Here is a 19162-nt window from a genome sequence, read left to right on the forward strand (position 1 = left end):
CCCCGTCCCCACCTCCTTTTACATTGCCACCCCTCCCCCATCACTCCTTCTAGACTTCTGGACGACAACAACAGAACACTTAATGCAAGTTTAAAAGTGGGGGGAGAGTGGGGGGAAGCTTCAGGCTTCCTCCTGAACGTGGGCCGTGGAAATTACCTGTTTCAGGCTTGTACAGGAGTCGGAGAACCGTGGAGTTTGGCTTTTTTCCTTTTTCTTTCTTTTTTTCTTTTCTTTCTTTCTTTTTTTTTGGTGTGTGTGTGTGTGTTTTTACCTTTTATTATTTAAATTGATACGTTTCATTACTAGGGAGAAAAATAAAATATTCCTTTGATACACAAAATCAAATTGATATTTAGCCTCTGCTTACTTTTTTATGCATGGCTCCTTTATACCACATGGTAGTGACAGATTGTTTGAGCTGGAAGGAAAAGCCATTCAAAGCTAATTAAGCAGCCATTCCAAGCACTATTTGCAAGCGGGAGGCTCAGAAGCCTCGGCATTTGTCAGCGCTCCCCCACCCCGCGTGGTTTTGACTGACAGCCTTGGTCTCGAACTGACAGCGCTCGGCAGCTTCACCAATCGGTAACAGAGAGTCCCATCAGCCGTCTCTGATTGGCCTTCCGGGCCTTGATCGGGGGCGGGGTCTGCGGCCCCCACGTGGGGGCAGGGGCGAGAAAGGGGCGGGGCGGGTGGGAAGCGGGTGCGCCCACCCGTGACGTAGGGGGGAGGGCAGAGAAGGGGGAGGGGGAAAGGAAGCTCCAAAGAGGAGCCATTTTGTGTCTAATGAATGCTGCGGCCAGATGCTCGCATCTGCCGAGCCGGGCTTCTCCCCCCGCCCCCGCCCTTCGGTGCGTGCCGCACACGATTTATGTTTTTATTTAGGAAAATAAATAAATGAAGAGAGGAGCACGGTTCGGGGCTGGCGGCCGGAACGGACGCGGGGAGGTTCAACTCCGAGGCGGGTGTTCACGTGTAACTCCCATCGCACCGGCCTCCGAGCGCCCGCTCGCTCTCAGCTCCTCATTAAGATGCAAAAGCGAACTCCAGCTCCTAATGAGGAGAAAATATAGATCCGGGGCCCGCCGACGGCCCCGGGGTGCGTGCGGGTTCGCGGAGATGCTGGAGGGGAGGGTCCGGGGGCCCACCTGGGCCCGCCCACCCGGCGGTGCCCGTGGGCTCTGGGACGCTGCCCCTCCAGCTTCCCAGCCTCTCGAGGGCCGCGTCCCCCAGGCCCGTCTGCCCTGACGTAACCCCGAGCACCAGAGATGGAGGCTATCGGTGTGCGGGCAAACTGGCCCCCGTTGTCGAGCGGCCTGTTTGACCGCGCGGGGAGTCCCGGAGGCGCGGGGGCGGGGGTGGGAGAGGAGTGCGCGGGGGCGGATGAGCGTCTGCGCCTCGCGGGGCGTCGAGGCTGGCGGCCGAGACGCCCACAGGCTCGCACACGCGCCGCTCCGCAGGTTTCCGCCGACGCGGTGACACTGCCGAGGGCAGGCTGAGGAAACCGGGTCGGAACTCGGAGCTCCCGGGCCGCGGTGAGGCCAGGCCGCCACCGCATTCCCGACTTCGCTTCCCTGGCCCCGGCTCTCAGTGAGCAGCTGCGGCGAGGGCGTAGCCGTCTCCACCGGGAAGGAGCCCCGGGTGGGGACAGCGTGGACTGAGCAGGGTGTCCGCGGGAGTCGGGCTCTTCCGTCTGCGGTGCCCGCCAAGCAAGAGTTCCTCCGACTTCTCGGGGCAGCCGCCGCACATCAAAGATGCTGTTTATTCGGCTTTCTGAAAAGAAGGACAAATGAACAAAGAAGAAAAGCTGGGGGCCGTGGGGTCGGGGGTGGGCCGGAGAAGGGGTAAAGAAAGGGACACCCTCAGTTCCGAGCAAATTTTTTAAGGTGGGAGGCAACTTTGGGAGCCACCATTTTATCAGTCCTAAATCTTGTGAAAACATTAAAGTGACAAAGTGATTTTGTTTGTTTTATAGTATCTAATTGGGCTGCTTTGCAGACCTAATGGGATTAGAGGGAGGAATCGTTTTCCGCCACTGCAGAATAAACTGATACATTACTACCAGCCACAGGTTTTGAGGACTGTACAGCTTGTCTTTTTTTCTTTTGTTATTATTCCTCTGTCTTCCCTCCTTCCCCCTCCCGCCAAATAATTATTTGCTAGTAGATCGTGGGAAAAAAAAAAGAGAGGAGGGGAAAAAACCCCTAGCAGCACAGGACTATAATATATCTATTTATTATATGTCTTTCGGTTAATTCCTGATCTGAGGAGCGCTGTTTTTCACTCCCATGCGAAAGTCACCAGCGGGTAGGGCCTGATTGCTACTTTTCATGCATAGTTTTAGACACAAGAGGGCATTGTGACGTCGCGCCCGGCGGCGCCCAGTCGCAGGCCGAGTCCGGCAGCCCCACGTGGGGGCCCCGCGTTCCCATTGGCCAGCGCCGGGCGAAGCTGCCACATTATTTTGTTACTTTTCAGTCCCTATTTGGAACTGCTCTCGCGGCAGTTCAGACCTCGTGCTCGTCTCCCTCGCCTGTCTTGTGTGTGGTATCCGCAGGTCCGGGGCACTTTTTTTGGTGCGAGTGTGTGTGTGTGTGTGTGTGTGTGTGTGTGTGTATATGTGTGTGTGTGTTTGGGGGGATTGTCGGGGCGCGAGAGGAGAGCCGATCCGAGGGGAAGGAAGGAAGCCACAGAGCTCCCCGGTCTCGGGCTGCTTCTCCCCTCCAGCGCTCTCCTGCCTGCGCGCTCCGAGGCAGCGGTGGCGGCACCGAGCGCTCCTCGCTGGGGACTCGGCGCTCGAGCTGGGAGCAGCGAGGACCCCTTTGCTGCGGCTTCCTGTGCCTGCTGGAGTTAGGATGCCAGGGCGGTTGATTCCCACCTACTGAGCCCGGAGTTTCCTCCTCGGCCCTGGGAAGGGCTTGCAGCGGCGGCGGCAGTAGCAGACAGAACAGCAGGCTCTCCTCTCCGAGGGGGGGCGTCGAAGCGCCCGCGCCGGGCTCCCGCCCTCACCCTCCGGCGCTCCTGCGGCCCCAAGCCGCCACCCCGGTGCCTGCCTCCTTCCTCTTCTCGCCGAGAGCCGCCGCTGGGATCGGACCCGCGCGCCCCGGATGCTGGGGCTGCCCCGGCGCGCCTCCCTACTGGCGCGACGCGCTGAGTGAACCGGAGGGCGCCCGCGCTTGCCCCAGGAGGGGCCCCCTAACCTCGGGACCCCGCTCTGGACCCGCCGGGTAGACGACGATGTCCGCTCAGCCCCCGGCTCTGACGCGCTCCACGCAGCGGGGGGAAGGCGGCCGGCCACAGCCCGCCGAGCCCTAGGTGCACAAAGCCCGCGCCCGCCGCCCGGCCTCGGCGCCCGCCGACGACTTTGCCGCCTGCTCCGCGGCTCTTTGTCTCCGCTTGGGGCGGGCGCCCGACTCTGGGATTTCGGTGTGAGAGCGGGCTGGGGGGGCCGGGGACGAGCTCTCGGTTTCCCGGCCGCCCCCCGCTCGGGCTTGGCTCCCCCCTCCCCCGCACCTCCCCTGCCCGGGCTCTCGGCGCTTCCACGCTCTCGGAATCACGACCCCTCCCTGCCATGTATCCGCAAGGCAGACATCCGGTGAGTAATTGCAACTCGGTTTATTTAAGCATCTATCATGGCAGGGTAAACGAGGCAGTTTATCTGGCACCTCCATTTTGCTTGTTGCTACCTTTATAGTGTGTGCGTGTGTGTGCGCGCGCGCGCACACACAAAGGGGATGGGGATGGGGGGGCGCCGTTACGAGAGGAGGTTAATTCCTCCCTAATGGCGTGGGGGGCTGCCAGTGGTCCTGGGGAACTGTTTTCACGCTGTCCCCCGCTCCCTCGCCTAAGTCTCCCAACTCACTCGTTGTGTCTCCCCCGCCCCAGAAGGGAATGGGAGCCCCTTCGTGAAAGGAATGGGAGCCCCGCGGCCAACAGGGAGAGATTAGCCCCCCCCTCCCCTCCCCCGTTGGGGAGCTGAGAAACTTGCTGGAAAGGTTCTGGGCTGTGAGGGCGGCCCTATGGTGGCGGGGGGAGGTGCGGGGGGAGAACGGGGAAAGCCAGTGAGGGATCTGGGCAGCTTGGAGCCGGGTCTGACGCCCCCGCCCCTCCGCTGTCTTGTCCTCGCCGGCTTCAGGCTCCCCATCAACCCGGGCAGCCGGGATTTAAATTCACGGTGGCTGAGTCTTGTGACAGGATCAAAGACGAATTCCAGTTCCTGCAAGCTCAATATCACAGGTAAGGCCAGTGGGGGCCGCCCCGGGGCTGGCGGGGCGGGGGCATCTCCGCCGCAGCTCCTGCCACCACCCCTAGGGGACCGAGCGGGCTCCCGACCCCGGGGCGGCGGGGCAGTCCGGGCCTCCTCCTTTTGTTTCCCCTTTCCGAGCGCGGCGCCTTAACCCTTTGCTGCCGGCAGCCTCCCGGCTCCCTGCGCCGCCCCGAGGGTGAGGGGTCGGGGTGCGAGCCGGCTCGCTCCGGGTTCTGGGGGTCGCGAGCTAGCGTCGGGGTCCCGCTCCCCCGCGGCCCGGATAAGTCCACTCTGTCGGCCGCGGGAAGTTTCAGGTTGTTTCGCTCCATCTCCCCGTGTCGGGTACCCAAGCCCCCCTCCGCCCGAGGCTGCGGGATAAGGGGGTCCCCCCGGGGGGAGGGTGTCAGGAAAGTGACAAAGTGGCTCCCAGAGGCCCTTGGGTTGGGGCCTCGGAGGAGGCTGTGCAGGCGCCAAGTCTGAGCCGGCTCCTTCTGCCCTCGCAGCCTCAAAGTGGAATACGACAAGCTGGCGAACGAGAAGACGGAGATGCAGCGCCATTATGTGATGGTGAGAGGTGGCCGGGGCGGCGTGGGCCTGGGGAGCCTGGAGTCGGGTCCCCTGCCCGGCCTCCGCTGGGCAGCCCCAGAGCGCGTGTAATCCGAGTGTGCCCTCTGACCCTTCACCAGCCTCCCTCAGCCCGGCCACTTGGAGGAGGGTGGGTGAGAGGAGGGGCAGAAAGAGAAACCCAAACCCCAGGCCAGGCACTTGTGCACTTCCTTTGTGCCCCATTAATTTGTGTTTTGAAGGTTTCCCAGAGGGCTGGTTGTCTTATCTTGGCTAGTAAGATAGGGTTGGATCAGCCTATGTCAGGGTTGGATAAAAATCTCTCTTAGAGATCTCCTGGGAGTGTTTGAAAACTTCACTGCTCTGCAGCCCTGGGATCTAGCCAGAGTGGGACATAAGGCCCCTCCGCCTACCCCCTTTCTTCCCAGGGGTTTCTGACAGTGGAGGAGCCTTTTAGAGGCTTTTGCCTCCACTGTACGCTCAGGGATTCCCCCAACTGAGAATCTCATCGGCCCTGGGACAGTGTGTAGACGTCCGCCCTTTTCCCAGTGTCTGTTCCAGCAAGTTTAAATCTGTTGGTGAGGAAGGCACCGGAGGTCCTTAAGCGAGGCTCCCTGCACTGCTTTCCACATAAGAGGCCTTGGACACATTGCTAAATAACTCTCAGAGGACGAGAGGGTCCCAGTGTACACATGATTCCCTGTTGAACCAGAACCTTGTATAAACAGGATATATGGCACAGGCAGGGCTGGTGGGAGGGAGGGCCCCGCTCTTCATAATACTGTTGCACATAGGATGTTCTGTTGCAATGAGAACAACACTCATGAGCCCGTCTTCAGCTCTGCAACCCCTTTATAGCTGGCTTTGGGCTTTGACTTAAACTTCTTTAGCAAATGTATCATAAAAGTACCATTTTGCCAAAACCTTCCCCAAAGCTGATTGTGGAACACAAACAGACATCGGTGTTGTGCATTAACGGCAGTTCTTTTTACTTTTAGTACTACGAGATGTCCTATGGCTTGAACATTGAAATGCACAAGCAGGTAAGTGCTTTAACATATATGTCTAGTTTTAAAAACTTTACCTAATACACAGATTTTTTTAAATGGTCCCTCCTGTTTGAAAATGAGCCTCGTTCTTCTCTTCCTCCTCCTCCTCCTTGAAGAGTGAACGGATCCAGCCCTTGACATGCAGGGTTTGAGGCTTGGTTGATTTCTTGGACATGTTGAGCTTCTAGCGTCCGAGCTTGTGAAGTTTGTCCTGGTGTTGGATCTTGGTGGAGGAGGAAGGAGCAAAAGAAAAGTTGTCCCTTCCGGATCTGCTTTACAAACTCCTGAAACCCAGAGGTGGCTGGCTGTTACCTGTTTTAATGTAAAATTTTCAAGAGGAAAGGCAGGAGGGTTTGTGTGTGCGTGTGTGTATACAAAAATACGATGTTCTGCCTTGATGAGATTAAACTTCAAGAGTCTTAAAAGCCAGGCTGAGCTGTCAAAATTTAAGGGAACAAGCCACCAACCGCTTAAAAATATAAAGCCAGAATGAAATACAACCCAATGCCTTATGTATATGAGGCAACTTTTTCATCTCCATCTTAATGTGAAGGCGGCCACAGTCTTTCCCATTTTTCAGAGAAGGAAGATGAAGTCGAGAGGTGAAGTAACCAGCCTGGGGCAGCCTAGCCAGGACTTTTGAGATGGCTGGGGGTTGAGCTCAGCTTTGAAATCCTGAAGTCAAACCAGTTTAGCTAGTGTGGTAGTGTGTGATGGATATGTAAACTACCCCGTATTGTCACTCTTCTAATAACAGTATACCTCAAACTGGGCAAATACAAACACCTTTATCTTGGTGCATATCAGTAACTCATCCTGGGTGCAGGGCTGGGCTGTGGGAGAGGCCTGTTTGTGTATTTGTGTTCCGAGGAGAGGCCGCCTATAATTTGGCTTGGCCAGCGATTAGCATTGACTTGGCAAGGAGAAATGGCGCAGGCCGGTTGTTCTCTTTAACAATTGGTGTTCTTGAAATCTCAGAAGACTGTTGACTCATTCTAGCCTTTGGTGACCGTGCCTTGAATGGATTTTCTGCTCTAAATGAACAGTGGTTTACAAGGTTTAAATTTCGCTCTTTAAGGGGGCAGGACCCAGGGCAGGTGAGAAGGGCAGGTGACCTCTGGAATGCTTGTAGATTCCTGTCTGCCCACTCCAGTGGCTTCGCAGAGAGTCTTTGGAATGTAGTTTCCTTTCCCCTCCTGGAGGGAACCCCCCCCCAGTGTTGGGTGAAGGGCAGCCAGAAAGGGAGCTGAGTTTGTTGAGGAATCTGGGGAGGCACGTGAAGGCTACCAGGTTTTTACTTCTTGACTCACAGGAATTGTAAACAGACACCACTTTGTAAGTAAAGATGTTTCTCCTCCTCGGGAGTCTGGGCTAGAGACTGCCCAACTTTAGGTGGAACTGACTGGGTCTGACTGGTCCAGTAAGAATGTGTGAAGTGCAGCTGGGGTCCCAGGTGTACAAGGACCTTGGGCTGTTATGCAGGATGCCACCTCATCCCTTTCTCCACTCCCTCTTTTTTTTTTTGTCCTCAGCGCTTGGTATCTTGGGTGTGTTTAAACAGGGTAATTGCACCCAGGTTTAAAAGTTACAGCAGCCGTTCTTCTAAGAGCTTCGTAATTAAGGTGTAATATGTCGTTGCATGTTTGAGGTCTGCGTGGGTGGTGCTCCCCGTGTCTGTGAGTGGATGGTTCTTTGGCACAAAGAATCCACCTTGGCTGGTGGAGCGAAGCTGTTCCTGGAGTCCTGGGGACACTCTGAACCCAGGAAGAGTTATTCGCCTTCCTAGCACATTCAGTGGTGGGGTTTGCATAAGGAGCAGCTGTGTGCATCTGGGACTTCTGGCCAGTCCCCAACCAAACCAGGTTCTTAGGGGGAGAATGCCTGAGGTTTGGCGACATGGTCTCATTTAATCCTGTCAGCTGCCAGAGGCAGATAGATGTATTCTTTGCCCCCTTTTTGTAGGTGAGGAAACTGAGGCTTCAGGGAGGCGGACTCAAATCTGGGCCTCTGGCTTCTAAACAGTACTTTACCCTGTTTGCCACTCACCTTTGCCTTCCAGCCTCAGCTCCCACTTGCTTCCCAACAGGAGTGTTCCGTGCTCTGAGTTCAGTGCCTTTGCCGGTTTTATGGCAATCTCTGAGTTGGGCGAAATCGCCCGATGGCTGTGTAGGAACAAAGAGGCAAGGAGGTGAAGAAACCCTGCACTGAGAAATGCAGCCCTGACCTCCTGGGGCTGGCCACTCCCTAGGCGTGCAAGGGTTCTGCAGAAGAAAACCAGCCACTAATTGTAGTGTGGGTCTTGGGTGCATTTGGCTGATGGTGGTTAGGCCTGAGCAAACAAGTTTATCAGCTGACCTGTTTAGCGGTTGACTGGTGTTTTATCCGCACACACAATCAAGTGACTGGAGTGCTTGAATTATTCATGCAGTGTCCTGCCCTCTAGACTTGACTGTTCGTGTGATTACATCTGCCTGGAACAAACAGGCTGGATTCTTCATCTTGAAGCTGGGGTGGGGGCGGGGGGGCGGGGACTGTCTGTACTTTTATATAATGGACGCTCTCCAGAACTAGCACCTTGGGGAGTGTGGCAGTCCTCAGCCTGCGCGCCCGCGCTCTCTCCCTCTTTCTGTCTCTCTCTTTCTGTCTCTCTCATACACACACACACCTCTTACCAGCACCACCACATATTTTTTTCAAAAGCCCTTTGCTGGCTCTATGGGAAATGCCTATTAGGTGGGAACCTCAGGTTCTGCCAGATGGGCCTGAGTATTGACAGAGGGCAGCTGATGAGGTGCGTCCAGCCCGTTTTTATTTTACCGAGAGGTTAAACTCAACTGTGGCTGGCTCCTTTCCTGGCTGTTTCTCTGTCTCCCTCTCCGTTCTTCTTCCAAGCTGTCAGATCCCAGAGAGGCAGTAAATGGTTTCTCCTCCCCTCCCTCCCTAATTGTGGCAAAGCAGAGGTTACAGCATCATGGGCCTGGCCCGAGATTTCAAGAGGTCACCCACCTCCTCCAAGCCTCTACTTCCAGGCAGGATGTCAAGGGTGATTCAGCAAGGCCAGGGAGGCGATGATGGCTGGCCAGCTCGTCAGTTCCCTTCTTGTTCCCGCAGAGGCTGGCGCTCTCCACTGTCAGCCACAAATCACCAGCGTAGAAACAAGCACTCCAGAGCAGTCGTAGTGCATTGGGTTTGAGGCACTGATGCTCTGAGAAGCTGGGGCAGGCCATCTTTTCACCCCCCTGCTGGTGAGCGCTAAGGTTTTGGAAGAGCACCAGAGGCCTTTTGATTTGGGGACAGTGTCGCGCCCCCACTTTCCTGTCACCGAGCAACACTTCTTCTAACTTTCTGTTCTAACTGGGAGAGCCCTTTGGCATCTCCTGCAGACCCTTCAAGTCACAGATGAGGAAACTGAGGCCCAGGCAGGGGAGCCAAGGTATCCAGTCCCATGTTAGCAGAGGAACTGCCGCTGCCACTTTTCCTCCTGACCCCAGGTCTCTTAGCAAAACTCAAGAAATGAAGAGCGCTTATTTACTAATAGCACTCTGTGTCTTTAATTATTGTTGCTTCTTTCTGCGTTATCTCAGGAGGCTAAGGCCCCAAACCTGGCAACACCAAAGTCCCCCATTTCTGGTTGAATAACCATATCGGATGAATCATCTTTGCCCGCCCAGGGTCCTCTTCTGATCCGCTAGCTATTTGCACAACTAATGATTCAATGCGCCTAGTGATAAACACAATGCATAACTAGCAATCCCGGAGATAAGGGTCACAGGTAAGGTAAAGTGATAAAACCTGTGACTCTTTCACCTAAGGATGGGGGTGGCCATGAACATGGATGAAGAGGGAGATGGGACATCTTCATTTGTCATTGCCCTTCTCTGGGTCCTCACACCTACATAACAAGGGGCTTGGGCTGGAAGACCTCTAGGGATAACATCTTGAAGTTTTGTGGCCGCTGTGAATGTGTGGGTGGCCAGAGGGGGCCAGCACGTGGTGAGGTTACCAAAACCCTGTCCCGGAATCAAGTCTGTCTTGGTGAGGAGAAGGTGGAACACTCAAATTGAAAGGGACCTGGGTCTTCATACTAGGGCAGTGCCTATTTGTGTGGCATCTGAGTCGAGCTAAGAACAAAACCTTTGAGTGTCATTTATTTTGGTCAGAATGCTGGCATCCAGGAACCGCTCTACCCACTGATTTCCTTCTGACTTTCTTGCCTTGTCGCTTTTCTCCGGAACAGTCTCTCCTCTCGTCATGCTGGCCTGGGGTGCCTGCCTCGCTCCTTATTTAAGACTCTCCATGAATCCTGCTGGACCAGGAGCTCCTGGAGGGCACGGAGTTCTTCTTTCTGCCTGTGGCTTCCTCCTTCCCCAGCTCGGACAGGAAGGGTCTAGCCTAGGTCAGAGGCCCTTTGTTTTCTTTTTTGTTGTAGGAGTGAGTCAGCCAAGGGATGAATTCCCTTTTCCTTCCTGCGCAGGGGGAAAATGTTTTTCCATCCCGTTTGTGCAAAATCCTGGGATGCCGGGGGCAAAAAGGTGATCCAGGCTAGACCTCAGTGGTGTGCCCTGCTGCGATCTGCATGCAGGAGGTCCTCCTACACCCCCATAGCTGGGGGGCAAGCCCCTCTGCTCAGGACACCTACGTGCACTTAGCACATAATGGGTGCTCAGTAAACACGTTGCTTTTCCTTTGCTCAGGATTACTGGGCTGTCGGAGGGTGTGAGTCGGAGATGGGGGTTGTTCGTTGCGGGCTGGCCGCCGGCTCTGCAGGCTTCCTCCTGCTTCTTCCTACCGCTCACCATCCAGTTTCTCCATCAGTCAAATGAGGGGGTTGGACTCATTCCCAAAACGATTATTAGGGGCCTGGGAATGTGCCGGGTGTGGTCTGGGGCTTGTTCCACAGACACCCTTCCCTCCACGGGGGAGTCGGACATCTAAATAAGTCATTGCAATGCAGTGAAGTAAGTGCTAACAGGGCCAGTGTCACAGGAGGAGCCCCCGGGGACAGAAGGGCTCATCCTTCCTGGGAAAGGGGAGTCGGGTCAGAGAAGACTACACCGCAGGGCTGTTACTTGAGCCGCGTCTTAAAGGGAGGGCTGCATTCGTTAGGCAGGAGCCGCCAGTGGAGGCTCCGCCGGGGGCGGGGGGGGGGCAGCAGCAGTGCTTGGAAAGGCAGCCAGGTGTGTCCCGGAAGCCACAAGTCCACAAGTCTTGGGAACGGGGCGGGGAGGGGGGACTCCACTTGGGGCAGGAGGTGAGGTGGTGACGTGTTGCAGCAAAGTGATCTCCAAGGCCTCTCTGCTCTCACACTCGCCGCTCTGTGGCTCTTTGGTCCCCAGATGGCTCTCCAGGGCTGGCCCAAGTCCATCTGCCGGGCCGGCGGGGTTGCGGGGGGGGCCGCTTCCTGCAGTCTGTGGCCTGCTTCCCCACCGTCATCTGCTGGTTTGAACTTTACTCCCCAAAGTGGCATTGTCTTCTTGCTCATATTGGTAATTCTGTAATGACTGGTTATGACCTGCCCCCTCCCCCATATTTAATTCTCATCAGCCCAGCTCTCCACTTTGCTATTAATGATAGCAGCCAGCAAAATAGCTTTCAACATGCCATTGACAGTCTGGTTTAAGAGAGCACTTGAAGTAGTGCTAGACAGCTGAAAGCACCCATAATTGTGTACCAGAGTGAGAACTGCGCACTCAAGGGCCTTGTTTTTATATGCTTAAAGGGACAATATCTTGTTTTCAAGATCACAGCCAAGATGCTTTCTCTCCCCTTCTCTCTTTGCTTTTCTCCCTTGGCTTTTGCTTTTCTCTTGCCTTTCAAAATAAATGTTCCTTCTCAGGTTGAGGCTAAGGAGAAACTTAGGGAAGGGGGGGAATTTCCTGCTGCCACAGAAGTAAGGTTTGGTGCCGCCCCCGAGGGTCTTCTGGAGGAGATAATGGGGGAGTTGCAATTCTCCCCAGCAGTGATGTTGAGTTCTTTTGTTTGCTAGGGATGTTGCACGGTGAGCATGTGGGTGGAGTGAGCAGGCTTCCAAACTGTCACCTTGTCACCGTGGATGTGCAGGCAGAGGCCATCTGATGAGGGAGGGGTCAGCCTTTGGGGAGTCAGATCAGGGACCTCGAAGTCCCTCAAATCAGATTCCAGGAGGTCGTTCTTCTGCAGAGGCCCCTCTGGGAATCATGAAGATGGGGAGGTCAGGGACTTGCCTTCTTCAGGGGAGGTTCATCCCAGCTTGGGATGAGCCAGGGGACCCATTTACTCAGCCCTGAAGATTCTGCCTGAGAACAAAGACCTCCGTCCCCTTCACCCCAGTGATGTCACGATTTTGAAGGTTCAACAACCTTTTAGGAAGAGGCCCCCTTCACTTGCTATCACCAGAACTTCCCCTGACCAATTGCGTCCTTTGAAGGGTGAAGGAAGAACCAAGTTCCCAGGAGTGGGGCTGAGATTCCAGGGGAGCCCCTTTGGGGTTGAGTCTGGTTGTGGCCATTGCCCTGTCCTCTCAGAGGCGCCCCGTTTCATTCACCCGCCACGTGAGTGACACAGGCGGGGTGCTGGGGCAGCTGCCGCCATCTCCAGATAATCCCAAGAGAAAGCCTTTGTCAAGGATAGAGTGAAAATTTGATCTACCAAATATTGTAGATTATAATAATATAGCCTTTCGTATTTCTGTAGCACTTGATTGTTTGCAGAGCAGATTAGACATTTTCATGTTAGAAACCTAAACTCACAGGCATTTGGGTCCAGGACACACACACACCAGGAGGAAAGCATCAGACCCTGGCACGAACGGCCTGGCATGTGAAGATGACCTGTATACTTCAGGGTGCCACAGGGCTGTGTTTGGGAGGGGAGGAGGGCGGTGTGGAGGCTCTGAGCGCCCTGAGGGACGAGACCATTCTGTATTCACAGGGGCCCCTGAGCCCGAACCGGGTGCACAGTGTGCATTTTGTGGGGGACTCTGGGATTGTTGTGTTCCAGTTTGGGAGTCTCCCTGACCCTGTATAGCATCACGGACCTTCTGGGAAGGATACCAGGCTTTCTCAGGTTTCTGAGAGGCCTGTGGTTGCAAAAGTCGTGCTGGTAGGAAGAACTTTGTGTCATAAACCTGTATTATAACGTGTCTCTGATAGGCTTAACCATTTTTTTTTCCCCCGTCTCACGTGACAGGACAGTTTAAGTGTGAGAGGGGAAGAAAGGGAGGGGGGTGAGGAACGAGATAGTTGGGGAAAGATGATAAAGCAGAGATATGGGGGGGGGGGATAAGGAATGGGGAAGAACCAGGGAAAGCATGCTGAATTTGGATTACAGGAGGACCTGAGTAGCAAGGAAGCAAGGGTTAATGGCTTGGAGGTAAATTAGTAAACGATGCTTGTCATGCCTTAGCTATCTATTTGGGCCTGGAGTTCCAAGTGTTGGGACCTTATCTCATTGCCCTTTTAAATCCTTGATAACCATTGTTCACAGCTCTTCGACTTTTTTTTTTTTTAATTCCGAATGAGAACTTTTTAGTTTGTCCTGGGAGGCTACATCTTCCCTCAAAGGCAGAAAGAGTTCTTTCCACCAGTCCTGCAACCTGGGGGCAGGGCAGGGGACTCTTCCTGCCTGGCTGGCTGGGGAGGTTTTGCTTTTAGACTCCTACACCACCCAGCCGATAGGTGAGGACTATGTGACAAAGGGCTGGAGGAGGAAGGGCCCCTACCCGGTCCCCAAACACTTCTCAAGGGAGAGCCCTCAACAGGTCCGTCCTGCTCCTGGTCTGAAACTGAGCACCCTGGCAGGGACGTGCTTTGTGAACCAGTGGTGATCTCTGCTGGGGCCGAGCGGGGCAGTTTAGTGTGTCTGGGGGGCAAGGGGTGGGAGGCAGTCCTCCAGCTGAGGTGTGAGTGGGGTACGGAGACTATCAGACTTCCCGCCCAGGAAGAGGTCGGGCAGGCTCATGGGCCTGGGAGAAGCTGCAGGTGATACCAAATGGTGTGGAATGAGGGGCTTAATGGCCTGGTGGGAAGAGAGTACCCATGAGATCGGGCAGATGGAGGTGGTGAGTGGGCCAGGGCTGATCAGTCAGTGGGTGCTTTAGCCTCTCCTTAAACCCTTACTTACTCCGAGAAGAGAAGGGGGCCCTTCCTCAGAGACCCCTTACCCGTGGAGAGTGCTGCCGTCCGGTGCTCATCTTGCTTTGCCTAAGAGCAGAAGTCCTAGGGCAAGACTCCGGAAGAGTTGAGGTTGATGGCCCCATCTCCTAGGACCTCACACTTTATCCCAGAGAAACGGTATCCCCATAAAGCCAGCCCGAAACGAGGAGAAGCATTAGAGCCCCCCAAAGAGCTGCCCTCCCCCTGCCACAGTCCTCCCACTGTTGGCTTGACGCTGGTCTCTGTGTCACCTGGCACTTGTGTGTGGCACTGGGGAGCCTAGCCTGCAGGAACTCCTTAAGGTGGAGGTGGTGGTGGGGTGTGTGCATGGGTGGTCTTCTCTCTTAGCCTCTTCCGGTTTCTCTCTAATCTCTTAACCTGGTTCTCACCCCACTTCTCAAGGGATCTCCACCTGGCTCTCCCTCGCTATCCCCCTGACCAGGCCCCTGTCTTAATCCCCCCCTGGTGCTGTAGGAACATTGGGCATTTCCCAGGCCTCCAGGTGGTGGGTCTTTGATAAACCCTTTTTCATGAAGGTGCCAGTGGAATCAGAGTTTGTCTATCAGGAGTCAGTTGGTTCTCGAAGGGGTATCCTGGGAAGTTAGGTGCAGAGCACCAGGGGCTGGGAGACGGCCTGTCCTGGTGGCTAGGCTTTGAAGTCATACAAACTTAGTTTTGAGTCCTAGATTAGGATCTACTGGCTGTGTGACTTGGGACAGGCCATCTGCTCTCTTCGAACTTGACTTTGTCATGGAAATGATGAGGATGCCTACCTATTAGAGTGGTGCTGCCTGATAGAACTTTCTGCAGTCGTGGAAGTGTCTATCTTATTGTCCAGTATGGTAGCCACCAGCCACGTGGGGCTGTTGAGCCTTGGAATGTGGCTACTGTGACCGAGGAACTGAGTTTCAAATTGAACTTTAATTAACGTTAGCTAGCCACGCATGGCCGGTGGCTTCATATGTTGGACTGTGCAGTTATAGAGAGTGTTTTGAGGATAATGTGAAATGATGCATATTAACCGCTTAGCACAGTACCCCCCTTGTGTGTGGGGAGACCTCAACAGGGGATTCTCACAATGGGACAGTCCCCAAAGTTGCCAAGGCCTCAGAGAGCGAGGACCCAGCTCCTTGGTGTTGCACATGTTGAAAGACTTCCCAGAGCCCTTTCTCTTTTGTGACTTGTTGGCTCCACATGCCAGCCCTACAGTGTGGACACCAAGAGCCGCACCTAACAGTAGGAACACTGACGTTTCAAGAGGTTAAGTGACCCGATTGCGGTCTCACGGTGGACCAGGACGGGGTTCAGAACTGGAGACTCGGCTTGTTTCATTTGGACCAGTGATCTTTATCCAGAGGCCACATTAAGGCGTGGTCTTCTGTGGTCTCCACGCTGGCCCACCCTCAGACCCACCTGTACATCAAGGCTTTGATTCCAGTGTTGGGAAGTCCTCAGACAAAGCTTTTTAAGAATTCAGTGAAACATGAGTGTCAGCGATGTGTAGACTGGGGTTTCTCAACCTGGGCACCGTTGGCATTTGGGGGCCAGATAATTCTCTGTGGTGGGGCTGTCCTGGGCTTCCCGGGATATTGAGCAGCGTCCCTCGCCTTTACCTCCTAATTTCCAGTAGCACCGCTTCAGTTGTGACACCCAAAAATGTCTCCAGACACTGCCAGTGTCCCTGGGGGAGCAAAACCTGCCCTGGTTTAGAACCCTTGATTAGGGGGAGGAATTCTGGCTCCAGAGCCATTGTCTTGCTGTGTGACCTAGGGCAGCTGGGCCTTCTCTGGACCTCATCTTCTCCATCTGTGAAATGAGATGTTGAACGTGCTGGTGGTTTGGGAGGAGGCCAGTCTGAGAGGGAGCCGATCCTTTAAGCAAGTTTCTACATAACTGACCTTGATTTTTATGGCTTATGAAATGCCACCATGCCTGCCATCCTTGTCTGGGGAAGAGAGGCCCCTCTGACCCTTTTAATCTAAGGAAGGGCCATGCTCTTGGGTTGTGAACTCAGGGATGGGGTGGGTAAAAGGGGACTGTTTCTGCCCACAGTCAGTCTGTTTCTTCCCCAACACCTCATTTTCTCCTTCCCACCACCCAGGTTTCCCAGAGAGCCCCTGTCCTTAAAAAGTCATAGCGCTGACCTTACAGGGAGACTCCCAAAATTTAACGAGCCGCCTCTGCAAGGGTAATGTGACTTTTACAGCCTGTTGAGGGGCAAAGGGAGATTTGCATAATGTTCCAAGGGGGATTAGGTGGCTGGGGGTTGCCATGGCAACGCCTCAGGGATGAATTGAGAATTTTCCCTCCTGGCGGGAGTTGGCCAGTGGAGTCTGGGAAGGTGGGGGAGGGGACCAGGGGGTTATCTGAGGGGAGGGAGGGAGGGATGGGGGGGTTGGTGGGGTCTGCCGTGCCTGGGATGAATGGGCAGTGTTGGGAGAAGCTGTAATCTGAAAAGGCTTTCCCTGTTCCATCTTCACAAGCAAGCTCTTTGAGGGCCATTCCCTGGAGTGGGGGTGGGAGGCAAGCAGAGTTTAATGTGTTTGGGAGCCAAGAAATTAAAGTGAACAAATATTTAAAGATTATTGGATCTTGTTAACAGGAAGCCCGGTGGATGGAAACTGAGAGTCTGAGAAATGAAAGTCTCGAGTCTTAGAGCCAGGGAGGGACTTGGCTGTCATCTTTCCAAGTCCCTCCCATGGAGTGGTGTCCACGCCCGTGTCCCTGTAGGGTTGCCATTGAATGCTCCCCAGGACGGGGTACTCACTTGCACACAGCACCTAATTCGTTTTTGAGAGCTCTGATTCTTAACTTGGACCCAAATCTGCCTCCTTCATGCAATGGAAGCTGAGGTCCTAGCGCAGGACACACCTGGGGCGGAAATGCAGGTCTCCAGACTTTGCGTTGCCAACTCTTTCCAGGGTCAGTGGCCTAGATGCTTCCTCTGTTCTCCCACCCACGCCACTCCCCCGCTTCCTCACTCAGCGTCACCATTCCCAATTCCCTTACTCCCTAGACTCTTGGCAGAAAATGTCCAAGATTTCTGGTGGGCGCAGAAAAGGAAGGTGGGATTCCTTTCAGGGGAGCACGTGGGAAGGTCATGTCACAACTCGGGGCCCCCAGACTCCCTTGCTTTTCATCTGTCCTCGCTGGGTAAGGGCAAGTGTGTTAAATCCTCTCTGCCATCTTTACTCTGTGTGAAGGGCACGGGGACCAGTGTCACAGGCTGGCCCCAGCCAGCGTCCCCTTCCTTCCCCCGGGAGACAGATCCTCAGGGTCACACCAGGGCTGGGCCTTTTTTTGTTCCGAGCCCTCCCGACATAAAGAATTCAGCAGGCTTCCTTGGAAGCATAAATATTTAATGGCGTTGTAGTTATATATAATTTGATCAATATGTCAGTGCTAAAAGGGCCTTTAAGGAGATTCACCTATCATTGAGTGATCTGTGATGTAAACCTCCCCAGCCCCTGCAGGAGCAGGGGTCATTATCTCCCGGGCTGCTAAGTGGGTCATTTATTCCCCCCTTCTTAAAGACATTGTGGAGCTGCCCTCCCCTAGAGCCAGTGCCTGGCGGGGATGAAGCAGGGCCTGGGAACCCCGCACTGGCTTTTGCTGGAGGCCTCACACCTCCCTGTCCCTGGACTTCCTTCTCTCTGGTGATAAAACACCCACTTGCTTCATTTCAGAGCTCTCTGAGCTTGGTCCAAGGAGAAACTGCTTGGCAAGGAATTTCATCTCGTAGTCCAATAATTGAGGGCCTATCAATTTAGAATTGCCTAGGAAATGCAGTGGGATACTTTAAGGTAAAATTGCTCAGATGCATTGTTCTGGAATCTCCCAGTATTTGATTGCGGGGTGACTGTGACACCTGGCTGCTGCAGCTTCCTGCTTCTGCGTGGCCCCCAGCCTCTCCCTGTGCCCCTGTGATGTTAATTCAAGACGAGGCAGACTCACTTTGAACACCCCAGGACTTGAGTCAGAGAACCAGGTAAAACCCGATCCAAATTCAAGAACCCCAGAGCAGACCAAGTGTCCACCCCAGACACACATGCTTCAAGAGGAGTAACCCAAGGCCCAGCCACCAGTCCAGAGGTCACATGGCCTGTCAGACACAGAGCTGGGGGGGGGAAAGCACCATTTCCATCGTGACTTGGGGTGTAACTCACGTCTCACATAGGTATCTTTTCCTCAGCTCATTTTTCTCACACACGTCCACAAACGGGGCTCCAGAATCACAGCACGCTGTTCTTCCCAAGACGCTGGTTGTCCCGTGAAGCAATCCTTGTTTTAGAAGTGAAACCGGGAACCTAGGAGTGGCCCTTTGGCTGTCTTAATTGCGTTACTTCCCACTAAATGAGACACCTTGAAGAGCCCTTGCATGGCTGTCTTCAGCTCCTTGTGAATCACGGAAAGAACCAGGACAGGAGCTGCTTGACACTTACAAATAAGACATCACTGCTCCTTGTCTGCTCTGTGACTGTTGTGTGCAGTATGGCTGATGGACACATTCGAATGGTTTGGGCCATGAAGACTGGTCCTGGGGACCAAGCCCAGCCAGCCCCAGCCTAGCCCACCACCCGGCATCCATCCGTGTCTCGAGTTGGCTTGCCTCTTCTCTGCTCATCCTTTAAACTCACGTTCTGCTCTGTTTTACTGAGCTTTCTGGAGGAATCGTGTCACAGAGCAACTCAGGAATGTTTAGCATTCTCAAACTCTGAATGATGGCTCCTGGATCTTATAAGTTATTCAGTTCATCCCTCTGTTTTGCAGACAACAGAATTGAAGCCCAGAGGAGGGAAGGGATTTGCCCAAAGCCATGCAGCTAGATTGGAGGCTGATCTGGGAGGCAACGCCAGGTCATTTCGGTGTGGCTCTGGGGTCAGAACATGTTCTTTAAAGCGGCCAGGTTCTTCCCTCTCCTTGTTTTTATTGCACTGAGGTTAGAATGAAGTGTGCATTTTCAAGAGCTGATCGGTCCAGACGACCTGGCAGTTTAAATACCGGAGAGACGGTCTCCTGGAAGTGGCTGTCGGCTTGAGCAGGCAGTTAAATTAAAAAAAAAAAAAAAAAAGCCAAAGACTGGCTGGGTGCTGCCGGTCAGGAGCAAGAGGTTGCTCGGGGTGTGGACCAAGGGCAGATTCCATCTCCCTTCATTCAGTGTCATGGGTCAAAGG

The 19162-nt window shown here is 54.4% G+C and overlaps 1 protein-coding gene across 8 annotated transcripts in view; it reads left to right on the plus strand.

Moving 5' to 3' along the window:
* Positions 1-2494: 2494 nt before the first annotated feature.
* Positions 2495-19162, plus strand: part of TLE3 (TLE family member 3, transcriptional corepressor) — a 48260-nt gene continuing 31592 nt past the window's right edge. For all 8 annotated transcript variants that reach the window (XM_007197792.2, XM_007197787.3, XM_007197786.3 and 5 more), the window contains exons 1-4: positions 2495-3592; positions 4133-4233; positions 4747-4810; positions 5806-5850. In XM_007197792.2, coding sequence (XP_007197854.2) covers positions 3569-3592; positions 4133-4233; positions 4747-4810; positions 5806-5850 — 234 coding nt within the window. In that variant the 5' untranslated portion in view covers positions 2495-3568. The remainder of the gene's footprint in view (positions 3593-4132; positions 4234-4746; positions 4811-5805; positions 5851-19162) is intronic.

Source organism: Balaenoptera acutorostrata, chromosome 3 (genome assembly GCF_949987535.1).
Source record: "Balaenoptera acutorostrata chromosome 3, mBalAcu1.1, whole genome shotgun sequence".
In the NCBI taxonomy this organism is placed as follows: domain Eukaryota; kingdom Metazoa; phylum Chordata; class Mammalia; order Artiodactyla; family Balaenopteridae; genus Balaenoptera; species Balaenoptera acutorostrata.